We start from the raw sequence: 12,289 nt of genomic DNA on the forward strand, positions 1-12,289 counted from the left end.
TATTTCGTGTGTGCCAGACTGTACTGGTAGCTGTATAACAGAGGGATCGCTCACTGAGGAAATAAACAGAACACATAGTAATCCACAAAACTAGTGATAATTGTCTGGAGTTTTGATCAGGGACTAAAGAGACTGAGTATACAGTTCCTGTTCAGGACAGAGCAAATGCAGAGACTTGACAAGAATAAGGCATAATGTTAATGATTAACTGGTTAACTAGGAGTCAAACTGGTCTTAGTTTAAATAATGATGTTAAGTTAATAAGTCATTCTGAGTCGTTTCCAGTAGATTTTAGAGCAAAGCAACATATCTCAGACATGGTGCAGAGAGTTCCAACTGCTGATTCAAGACTAACCCTCACACATCAGTTCTCATGTTTCAGTTGTGTGTTTACATTTTCAGCATTTAGCGAACACTTTAATCCAAAGCAACTTATAGAACTGTGACAGTATATTGTCTTCACCCTCACAGAATATGTTTCCAGTGTCATAAATGACTTCGCAAAGCTATTTTCCTCAAACAAATCAACGACTCTTCATAGAATAATGGTTAATTCAACAATTTTAATAGTTAATTCCTTAGAAACACAACACTGCTCATATTCCTGCAGATTTTATCTTAGCAATTGGTTATTCCTCAAGCATTACAGAATGTGACTGGTAAAAAGGACTGTGGGCTCACCCGTCAAAAAGGTGCCTCCTGGTGGAGTCTATAGCGCTGTTTACACTGCGGATAGCCTCCTCAATAGAAGTAGAGACAAACGGATCACCCTCCCTGCTTACCTGTGGTACTAAAAAAGAAAAAAAGCAATAAGCACAAAATGGACAACATTTTAACATTAACGTTCACATTTACAGCATTTTGCAGACGCTTTTAGTCAAAGTGACTTACAACTGTGGCTGAATACAATATACAATATACTGTAATAGATCCACTTGATTACTAACAATTTCACTTCCTTTTTATTTAAGTGACTATTTATCCATCTTTGACAGTGTTGTGTAAACTAAGATTTTGCCAGTTTTACTCATCAGTTTAAATCCTAATGGGAAGATTATTATACAGGGTGGGCCATTTATATGGATACACCTAAATAAAATGGGAATGGTTGGTGATATTAACTTCCTGTTTGTGGCACATTAGTATATGGGAGGGGGAAAACTTTTCAAGATGGGTGGTGACCCTGGCGGCCATTTTGAAGTCGGCCATTTTGGATCCAACTTTAGTTTTTTCAATGGGAAGAGGGTCATGTGACACATCAAACTTATTGAGAATTTCACAAGAAAAATAATGGTGTGCTTGGTTTTAACGTAACTTTATTCTTTCATGAGTTATTTACAAGCTTCTCTTTGTTTACAGCCTTTGTCATGTAATTGACAAGGAATTGGTTTCCGGCTGTTGGTAGCGCTCTACAATACACAGAAAATACAGTATACGGACAAAACAATAAGTAGAAAACGTACAAATTAGAAAAATAGCATAAAATAAATAATTAAAATTAAAAATGAAATGACAGTATAGTATAATACAGTACATGTAAAGTGCTGTGTGGCATGTAAACAAAGAGATATCCTTTATTTGTCATATATACATATACAGTTGTACACTAGAATGAAATTCTTTCTTCGCATATCCCAGCTTGTTTGGAAGCTGGGGTCAGAGCGCAGGGTCAGCAATCGTATGGCGCCCCTGGAGCAGACAGGGTTAAGGGCCTTGCTCAAGGACCCAACAGTGGCTGCATAGCAGACCCTGGATTTGAACCGCCAATCTTCCGGTTGATAGCCCAAAGCTCTATTCACTAGGCTACCACTGTCCACAAACTCCCCCACACAGTGTAGTGTGGGATATAAACAACAGGTCAATTATAGTTTGTTAATGAGTTTAATGGCATTTGGGAAATAAACTGTTACTATGTCTGTTGGCTTTTGTTGCAGGGCTCTGAAGTGCATGAAAGAGTGTAGGAGGTTAAAAGGTTCGTATCCAGGTTGTGAGAAGAGTGTGATTATTTTTTCTGCCTGGTTCCTGGTTCTTGTTGTGTACAAGTCAGTTCCAGATAAAGTTATATGTAAATACATAGAATAGGATATCTTATAGGATATTTAATAGGATTTTGATTAATACCTCTCAGTTTTGGCTAAAAATAACAATTATATTTTAATATGAGTAGAAACATATCATTAAGAGATCAAGAAGAAAGAGAGAAAAGAGAGAAAAAAAGACAGGGTGCAGACATACATAGTTCACTCATATTTTACCTTGCACTGTTAGCACCATGCTAGATGACGAGTAGCCAATAGAGTTACGAGCCACACATTCATAACGTCCCTGATCTCCCAGTCCCACATCATTCACCAGGAGATAACCATTAGGGCTGATGTGGAACTTCCCACTCTCAGTCACCTGAACACCATCCTGCAGATCACAGAGTGCCAAAGAAAAACAGTCTTTTAAAGGATTTGTTCAAACATGTGATCGTTTTCCAAAATGCCCCAGCAAGAGGGATCAGACGTGCTCTCACCTTGTTCCAGGTGATGGCAGGTGTGGGCTCTCCCTGAGCGCTGCATGGAATCTGGACGTCAGTACCAGATTCCACAGTCAAGTCCCTTGGAGCATTTGTGAAAACAGGCGTTACTGATGATTTAAAAACATGTGTTAAAGATTAAAGTTCACGAAGCGTCCGAAGTGCATCATCTTACATGTGTAAACATTGATTTTAGAAAGAAACAATCATCATGAGGTAATATGCTCAGACCATGCATGGATCTATTGTGGAATAGAATACATCTCATCAGTTAGACTGTCCCCCACTGAGCAAACATTATACACCAAGCATGCCTTATATGGTTGACTGAATTTGTGCTTTTTTGGTTTGTTTTGTTTAATCTATAAGGCTAATCTAGCAAACATTGTGGACGTTTGTCTAATCCTTACATCTTTTTTGTAAATATGTGCCTCAACCCATTTCCTGTACTTAAGCAATGTCAGACACACGTGCGGTTTGGATTATTTGTTCCACATTTGTTCTGCACCACTAACACTAAGTGCAGTTTAACTTTATTTCCATTAACTGCTTGTCAGGGTGGCAGGTTCCATTACTAAACACTTGGCACAAGGCAGGGATACTCTGGACATGGTGGCAATCCATTACAGGGCTTTGGCCTCCCCCCATCCCCAGACATAAGATGGAGCCCATCCCACAGAGTCCTTACGCGGTGCACAAATGACACAATATTGGCTAAGGAAACTTGAGTTGGTTAAATCTCTTTATTCTGAATGCCCTGCATCATCATCATGTAAACATGAGAACGTCTTGTTGACAGCAGTCTTTTAAAAAAAATATATTTTCTAACCCACGCCCCCTCCGACACGTGGGGAGCATGCCGTATGCATCTTCTCACCTACACTTTAACGAGTGCAGTGCAGCTCAGCGTTGTGTACGGAGAGACACACCCTGAGAGCACTCTTTTCTCATCTTTGTTCAGGCGCCATCAATCAGCCAGCAGAGGTCGTAATTGCACCAGTCATGAGAGAGCCCATCCGGCTTAGTCCCGCCCATCTGAACAACAGGCCAATCGTTGTTCATGTGGCTTCTCATCCTTAGCCGGCAGGCAGAGCTGAGATTCGATACGATGTATTCGAGATCCCAGCTCTGGTTCCAGCATGTGTTTTTACCGCTGCGCCACCTGAGCGGCTGTTGACAGTCTTTGACTGTTCCTTTGGTTTCTGAACTGCTCAGTAGTGGTGTGCAATACCACAATACCAAATTTGATACAGATACAGGGCCAGTATCGCCAATACCATTACAGACAGCAATACTTTTTGCTTATAAAAGTAGCTTATTTACTGTCAAGTAGGGAGGAGTAGTGTGTCATGGTTTATGAGGTGAATGTATCATCAATATGCTATGACCACTAAATGATTATGATTTTTGCTTTCTAAACACAGCAAAGATTTTTGGCAAATAAAAAGTACTATAATAAACTAAGTCTGTTTAGGAACAATTATATAATAACAAAACCTAATTTCTCCCCTTTATTGCACTTTATTTGGTTTAGAAACAACATAATAACAAGAAGAAAAACCTCACTGCACTTCCTCCCTGGCTTAAAAAAATAAAGTACACAAAATGATTACAGAAAACAACAGTTTTAAACCTTAAATTCATTTTTCATTTCTTTTTTTTCTTTCTCTCTGTCGTTCTCTCACTCACTGCTACATGTGTTTGCTCTCTCAGAGCCGTGAGTCATGTGATGGCACGTCCACAAAACACAGCAGAGCACTAACTAGCAAGCTAATGAAGCGCAGCAATGTATTAAATCTATGTTATATATATACAGGTTTCTATTGTGTTTACATTGTGTTGTATTGCTGTGTTGTTATTAGCTAAGTAAATATTAACAAACTAAATTTGTTTTCTTGTGTATTTTGTTGTGTTTCTGGACATTCACTGGTAGGTTTCAGCCAAGATTAATAAAACATTAGTTCTGCTAGTACCATTTGCTTATAATGTGCAAGCTGTCTTAACCTGCAATGATTGATTGCATTCTCTACTCCCAACCCGAACACTTTCTCTTCCTACAGTTTGGAATCTCACATAAAATGAGAATTCCCTACGAAGTCCACTTCACAGGGAACTACAGGGGTGATTGGGATGCACCCATAGGCAATCATGTCTGTTTGTTTGTTTATTAGGATTTTAACGTCATGTTTTACACTTTTGGTTACATTCATGACAGGAACCGTAGTCACTCATTACACAAGATTCATCAGTTCACAAGGTTATATAGAACACAGTCATGGACAATTTTTGCATGTCTTTGGACTGTGGGAGGAAACCGGAGCACCCGGAGGAAACCCACGCAGACACGAGGAGAACATGCAAACTGGGGATTGAACCCAGGATGTTCTTGCTGTGAGGCGACAGTGCTACCCACTTAGCCACCATGTCGCCCCAATCACGTCTGTGTATACCTAATACACTATCCACAGCATATATAGTAATGATACACTATCCACTGCCCATTTGGTCAAAATGGCATTCATGAGGTCAGGCACTGATGTTGGATGAAAAGGCCTGAATTGCAATTAACATTCCAATTCATCCCAAAATCATTCAACAGGGTTGAGGTCAGGGTTTAGTACAGGCCACTTGAGTTCCTCCACACCAAATGTGTCAAGAATATTCATGCTAAAACTGGACATGACCTTTCCAAAACTGTTGCCACCAAGTTGATTTTTTAATGCCTGTTACCAATGGGTTAGTAATTGGCCATATAGTGTGTTTTCTACTAAACAAGCCAGCAATAACAAGTAAAGTTCATAAATATGGCCAAAGATTTAAAAACACACTTTTAATTATAGGCTTCAAGTTGTCAACAAATCTAGGCTCATCCTCGATTAGATCATTTCCTACCTATTTGAATCTGTTTAGGGTAAACCCTAGTAAGGCAACAACTTCACATGTTTATGAGGGCGGGAAAAAACACAGCATGCACTTTAGTGTTTGGGTTAACAACCATTAGTACATAGAAAACATCAGTCATGTGGGAATTACAAAGCTGGGTGATTTTCCTGGTTGTCCCATAAGCCTGTAATTTCCCTTAAGAGGTGGTTTAAGGCTTACAGAAAGGCCCTTCCACATGTCTCTTATACAGACTTTACGGGGGGATTGTTGCGGTATTCGCCGCCCTCTTTTGTAAGTAAACGACAAATTAGCCTAAGGGTCGACTGCCAACATTCCACTTTCAGTATTAGTCCTTAAGCCTTACAGTCTCTCTGGATGATAAAAAGTATTGGGATTATACTTGCACATAATATTTATGTGTTAGTTCTGTAGGAAGCCTGAATTGGTACGCACACTTTTGCAGCAAAAAACGTTTGTTGCTGACCTTTTAAAAGTGCCTCCAATTAGATGAACTGTTTGATATGACGTAGTAAAAGCAAAACAAACAGACAAATTATAATTCCTTTCGTAAAATATTCTACAGAGAAATTAAACAAAACTATAGCTAATTGGCAAGGCGTATCAGAAAACCTATAAAGAAAAATGCATCTTTTCTATAGTGAAACATGGTGGAGGATCCATAATGTTGTGGGGCTGCTTTGCTGCCTCTGGAACTGGAGCCTTTGAATGTCTTGCAGAAAAAACAAAATCAAAAGTAAAGTGAAATGTGCTCCCAATTGTAAGAGAACTAAGTTCTGAGCTGAACTAAATGGGTCCTACAGCATAATGACCCAAAGCAAACACCTGAAAGTACACAAGAATGGGTAAAAAGGAATGAGTCCTGATCTCAATCCAATTGAAAATCTTTGGAGAGAGCTGAAATCAACAATTGGAAAAAGAAACCATGCAAAAAATTTGAGCGGTCAAAAGAACTGAAGTGAAAAAAATGATTTTTTGTGGTGTCCATGTTTTGGTGGGTCAGAGCTGCTTTGACAGCATATTAAGTAGGTGGTCCTATTGCTTTGGCTCATTATTGTATAGAAAATCTATATATTTTTTCTGCATTAATCTTATTTTACAGATCAGTTGTACCTTATTGAAATGGCCCTGTAAATATCGCACATAATTGGAATGATTAGCTGGAGCTAAAATGCCATGAAGAACCAATGACGTGGTATATTACCAAAATTTTTTAGTAGGAAAAAATTTACCATGACCTGTTTTTTAAGAAATGTTATCCCTTGGGTTTGGGAAAGTGTTCTGTTGGTGAAATTGACCACAATCCACACAGTTCTGGCTAAGACGAGCTTAAAAACGAATCTGGTTTCCTTCGGTTTATTGTTTAAGTAGCTTTGCAGACAAGCTGTGCTATTTTTAAGTGATTTAAAGATGGACATTTGTTATTTTTTATTTGTTTGTCACAACAGAATAAAGATGTTGATTAGTAAAATAATCAAAATATCTAGAATGAAACTGAGTACTTTAGGCCTGAATAACTTCAGAGAGTTTGGAGTGTTCACAAGAGCTTTTGTAGCATCCAGTACTGACAGTTGTATGGAAAACAATCACATTATACTGAAACCTCCCAGGAAGTAGAAAGAAAATGTTCAGAAGTGAATGAGCAGAGATCTGCTAATACAAACATTGGAAAGCATCTTCTATACAAGCCGAGATGCAGTAAATATTAGTAAACACAGTGACGTCTCTTATCAGCAGTGTGATGGAAGAGAGTAAATAGATAGTAAATCTTACATTTTGGTTGGATGTTGAGTTGCACTGTTGATATAACAGAGCCAACAGGGCTGACAGCCTGGCATTCATACTGGGCCTGGTCATGAGGTGCTACACGGGAAATACGTAGCGTGCCAGTCGACAGGACCACATGGCGCCTTTCAGCTGCCAGAGGGCTGCCTGGGATGGAAGAAGAAAAGTTTCCATGAGTATGTGCTTAGTTAAATGAGACTGCCTGATATGCCTGTTGGCTAGTTCTTTATTTAACCTGTATTCTGTTTTTTTTTTTTTTTTTTAGAAATGACTATTACTTTCGAAAAACAGAAGGATTGTCTACACTTTTCCAGTAATAATTTGCTTGGTTCAGTTGCTGGAAAGAACTAATTGAAAAAGTCATAATAATGAGGTTTTATTGAAAAATAAAAATGTATCAATATTTGATTGATTGATGAAAAATTGCAGTGTTACAGTAGCAATTCACAAACATCAGAAAAAAACACTACAATGTAGTGCAAGGACAAAAATTAAACTGTAAAATAATTAAATGAAATGTAATGCAAAAATATGATATAAAAATATAAAATACAGTGGTACCTTAAACTCAACATCAACAATTGGTTCTGGGAGTGGTGTTGAGTTTAAAAGACGATGAGTATTAATGCATTTTTTCCCCATAAGGATGTATGGAAAACCTGTTCCATGGTCTCACGGAACTGCATAGACTTTAGGCTAATGTAAAATAATGGGGTTGTTTTTGACACATACACTAAAAAAACACAAGTATATCATCAAAAACACTGAAATACAATTAAAAAAGTTAAAAATCTATTAAAAATACAATAAAATCTGCTCTTTACCTTTACTTCTTTATTGTTTTCTTATGCTTCTTAATTAGTGGGGAGAACAAATGAGCAGTAATAATTAAGAGAGGTTTAGTGTTTCTATGTCTTTCTTTTAATACATTAAATTACATTTTTTTTAATGATAAGCATTTTAGTCTCTCTCGGAAAAGCTGATTCTTACAATTTTTCAGAACCCCGACTGTAACACAAGTTTAAAAGTGAAACAGGAGAAACACAGATGAACACAGATACATGTGGAGATTTCAGAGTAAATTTGGCGGATATTCCACACAAATGCAGATTCGTCTCATGTTCGCATGACGTTTTACCGCATTGCTCAAGCCGAGTTCTGAGCAAAGCAGCAGTCGCACACGCGTTGAGTTTAATGGAAACGCTGAGTTTAAGGGTACAAATTTGAAGGGTGTCGAGTTTCAAAGATTTTGAGTTTAGGGGACGTGGAGTTACAAGTTACCACTGTATATAAAAATATTAAAATATAAGAATAAAAAACATATAACAAAGAACAACTAAAGGGGTAAGTTTATAGACATTGTGTGCAATTGTGCACTGTGCAAATAAAAAATTACCACTGTAAATTAAAAAGTACCATTTGCGAGATTTATTGTCTTTAATGAGTACTATAGGCTCTGCGTCCTCTTCTTGCGCCAGTGAGTCATTATGGATGGCCACTGCAGTGGGCAGAAATGACTGTAGCACTCTTTTTTTAATTTGGTTTACTACAGGCTAAAGCGAGGATAATGCTTACTATAAAACAGTTCTATACAATGGTTGCAAATGTAATAGCTTTGTTTGGATTGTTCTGATTTGTTAAGCCAAAATATCATACTTACCAAAGAAACAGATATAATTATTACTGTAAGGCACAATTAAAACCCAGAGCACAGTTAGGTAGTGGGATTTTTATACTATAACTGCTCGTAACAGTTGTAAGGGAACAAGCAATTGTTCATTTTATCACTGTATGGTCGTGTCTGCTGTCTGGTGATAATCAGAAGTGCATTTTCAGTTTTGTTAATGATCAGAATTTAAGTAGTGACTTTGCTTTATTGTGGTTAATGGTTGGTGTTGTGGTTAGATGGCGTCTCTCGTTGCTGTTGGCAGGGCAGAGCAGCGAGCCAACGGCTTTTTCCTATAATTTTTTTTATGGAGTAACACTAGCGCTGAATATTGGTGTATTTTTAGCTTTTCTCAATAAAGGTACCAGGCACATAGTAAGAACAGTATGCAGCAAACACAGAATCAAGTCCAACAGTTAGTAATCTAGTTTCCCTTTTAAAGAAAGCATTACATATATGCTTAAAACTTGTATTATATTATATTAATTTTTTTATTTTATAATTTCAGATGCACTGGAATTCAACTGTGGGGTGAAGCCTACTTTTTGAAACATGGGAATTGTAAAGTTGTAACTGCTCTGACATATCTTTTAAAGAGAAAACACTTGCAAATGTTAGTGCATTTCCATGAGTCACAGCAGGTCCAGTTCCATTGGAAATTACAAGGCGCAGGGCAGGAAAAATCTGGACAGGCCGCTAATCAATTGCGGGGCTTTAGCCACCCCAGACAAAGCCCTTCATGTCTGTTTAGGAGTCTGATTTGCCGACAACAGCAGTGAGATTCAAACCTGGATGTCAGCTGTGGTGGGGTAGTGTAATGGACTAAAGTTTGAGTACACTAAAAATGTGGTCTATGTCCCAATTTATATTGATTTATTTTATTTAATATAAACAATTTAGCAAAGTGTAGAATGTGCAAGTTTAAATACGGCTGTTATAAGCAGTAAAGAAGTCTAAATTAGAAAAACCCATAAAGCCATATAGATTTCTAAAAGCATTTAAAGGGTTTTTTTTTTTTAATATCATTTTTCTATACCAAATGTATTGGGCTGGCCGATGAAACTGCTTGTGAGTTAATATTAGCAAGAGTTGAAGAGTAAAACAAGACTACTCTCTGACAGACAGACAGAAAGTACAGACTGAACCAAGCAAAATTAAACAAATAATAAATAAATGAATGAATCTCACCGCCACGTGTCCAGACTATGACAGGCTGAGGATAACCTGTAGCCTCACAGGGGAAATCCACTGTTTGACCTTCTAACACCGTCTGGTCCTGAGGAGTCACTGTAAACTGAGGAACAGCTGGAGGAGAGACACAAAGAGAAAAGCAATTGATTTCCAGTTAGATTCCAGCAGCATTGGTGTTAGAAATGTGAGAATAAACAGAACTGAACCTTTGCTTTTTTGCTGTTTTCTTTTATCTTGTTCACATTATTGTTTCCATTGATGAATGGGACTTCAAAGAAACTCTAACAAAAAGAACTGACTTGCATTACTTGACATTAAAGTACCCTGGTCATGTCATTTTACACCACTTTTAAGGATCAAACGCAGTATAAGAAATGTGTTTACTATCCATCCATGATATTCTCCAATTATCATAAGGATGAGAAAACAGCATCTTTAAAAACAGGGATGGGCTTGTTTACATTGCTCGTTCTATTTGCATTCTAGACGCGCCCCAAAAATCTTGACTGCTTGCTACTAAGAACATGGCTGACTCTCTTGCTGAATGGCTAATGTAGGGAAGGCCTGATCTGCTAATGTAGTTAACTTGTCAAATATTGGACAAAAAATTCCACTTAATACACATTTTATAGTTATCAAAATATACCTGTAACTGGATGAGAGAGAGAGCAGAAAGGGTATGCATACCCTTTTTGCTGCAAAAGCAACTCCAGATGCCTGGCCAAGGTGCAGGGATGAGTGGCAGAGGAATAGTGCAAGCTGTAGCTTAGTGGTTAAGGTACTGGACTAGTAATCAGACGGTTGCTGGTTCAAGCCCCATCACTGCCAGGTTGCTGCTGTTGGGCCTTTGAGCAAGGCCCTTAACCCTCAACTGCTCAGACTGTATACTGTAACTGTACTGTAAGTTGCTTTGGATAAAGGTGGCTGCTAAATGCCGAAAATGTAAACGTGAAGGGTCTAGCATGGTCCTCCGTATATGCTCCATATGTGTGTAAATCAAGTCATCCTATAATAACTTGAATAATCACTGTTTATGGCTCAAAGCTGTGAGGTTTTTACATCAGACAAAAACAGTTTGGAGCTACTTAAAGTAGTCTTGGTTTTAAATGGAAAAAGTGACTTTGCATTGCAGTGAGTAATTCGACCCATTAAAGTCATTCACTGACTATTCAGTATTCAAATAACTGAGAATTTAACTGCAGTGATTACAAATACTAACAACAGTGTATGATACAGTACCAGATAAACCTGCAGACGTTCATGAAAAATCTGTTTCATGCAGAACGTCTGCATATATGGGAAGTTTAATCACCTTTAAAGGTATTTATAACAGGTGTTTCTATCATACCCTGCACTATGATGTAGGCGGTGGCATGGATGGTGTCCACATTGTTGCTAGCATAGCAGGCGTACTGGCCCCCGTCAGCCTGGTGGACGTTCCGGATGTAAAGCCCTCCTGAGGGTGTGATGTTTATGCGAGGGTCAGTGGGTAAAGCGCTGCGGTCTCCTTTGGTCCATGATACCCGGGGTTGAGGGTGCCCTGTTGCACTGCACTCCAGAGTCACACTCTCTCCTACCAGCACCTCTGTGTTCTGGGGCTGGATGACAAAACTGGGACGAGCTACAGAAAACAGCAGAGAAAGGCCAGTGTTTATTTCAGTATCAGTAATATGATTATGTAAACATAACAGTAATTCAGTAAAACAGTAATAATAAACAGAACTGGTGGTGGAATTTGTCTCATACACGAGTAACAGCCTTTTGTTGTTACCTTTCTATTATAGTTATGCCACATTAGCAGCATATAATTTATACTGTATTAAACATTTCATAGTTCCTGAAAGATAGAGTCTGCTGCGGTTTCAGACAAATGCTGCGGTTTCAAACAAACACCAGCTACTGGAACATTTTGTGTGACTCACTTTCCTTACAGGTTGGAGGCTTAATTAAACTGTCTATTACCACAGAGTCAGACACATTCTGCCTGTGGAGCTAAAAGTTAGCTCCCCTTAGTTGTCTGTCTGTCAAAGCAGAGTATTCAAACAGTATTACTAGTACTTTTGCCTCTACTTGGCTCTGTAAAGTAACATTTTCTGCTCTTATCTACATCTATTAGACACTCCTACCTAGTTGGTCCACCTTGTAGATTTAAAGTCAGAGACGATCGCTCATCTATTGCTGCTGTTTGAGTTGGACACTGCCCAAGGGGTGCTGTTGGCTGGATT

The 12,289-nt window shown here is 38.3% G+C and overlaps 1 protein-coding gene across 1 annotated transcript in view; it reads right to left on the reverse strand.

Annotated features, from left to right (window-relative positions):
- LOC134325162 (peroxidasin homolog) overlaps nucleotides 1-12,289 on the reverse strand; it is an 88,999-nt gene that overhangs the window by 20,946 nt on the left and 55,764 nt on the right. The window contains exons 10-15 of the mRNA XM_063007243.1: nucleotides 11,413-11,685; nucleotides 10,062-10,178; nucleotides 7,196-7,354; nucleotides 2,519-2,631; nucleotides 2,256-2,412; nucleotides 682-790 (exon numbers count right to left, since the gene is read on the reverse strand). Coding sequence (XP_062863313.1) covers nucleotides 682-790; nucleotides 2,256-2,412; nucleotides 2,519-2,631; nucleotides 7,196-7,354; nucleotides 10,062-10,178; nucleotides 11,413-11,685 — 928 coding nt within the window. The remainder of the gene's footprint in view (nucleotides 1-681; nucleotides 791-2,255; nucleotides 2,413-2,518; nucleotides 2,632-7,195; nucleotides 7,355-10,061; nucleotides 10,179-11,412; nucleotides 11,686-12,289) is intronic.

Source organism: Trichomycterus rosablanca, chromosome 13 (assembly GCF_030014385.1).
Source record: "Trichomycterus rosablanca isolate fTriRos1 chromosome 13, fTriRos1.hap1, whole genome shotgun sequence".
Lineage (NCBI taxonomy): Eukaryota > Metazoa > Chordata > Actinopteri > Siluriformes > Trichomycteridae > Trichomycterus > Trichomycterus rosablanca.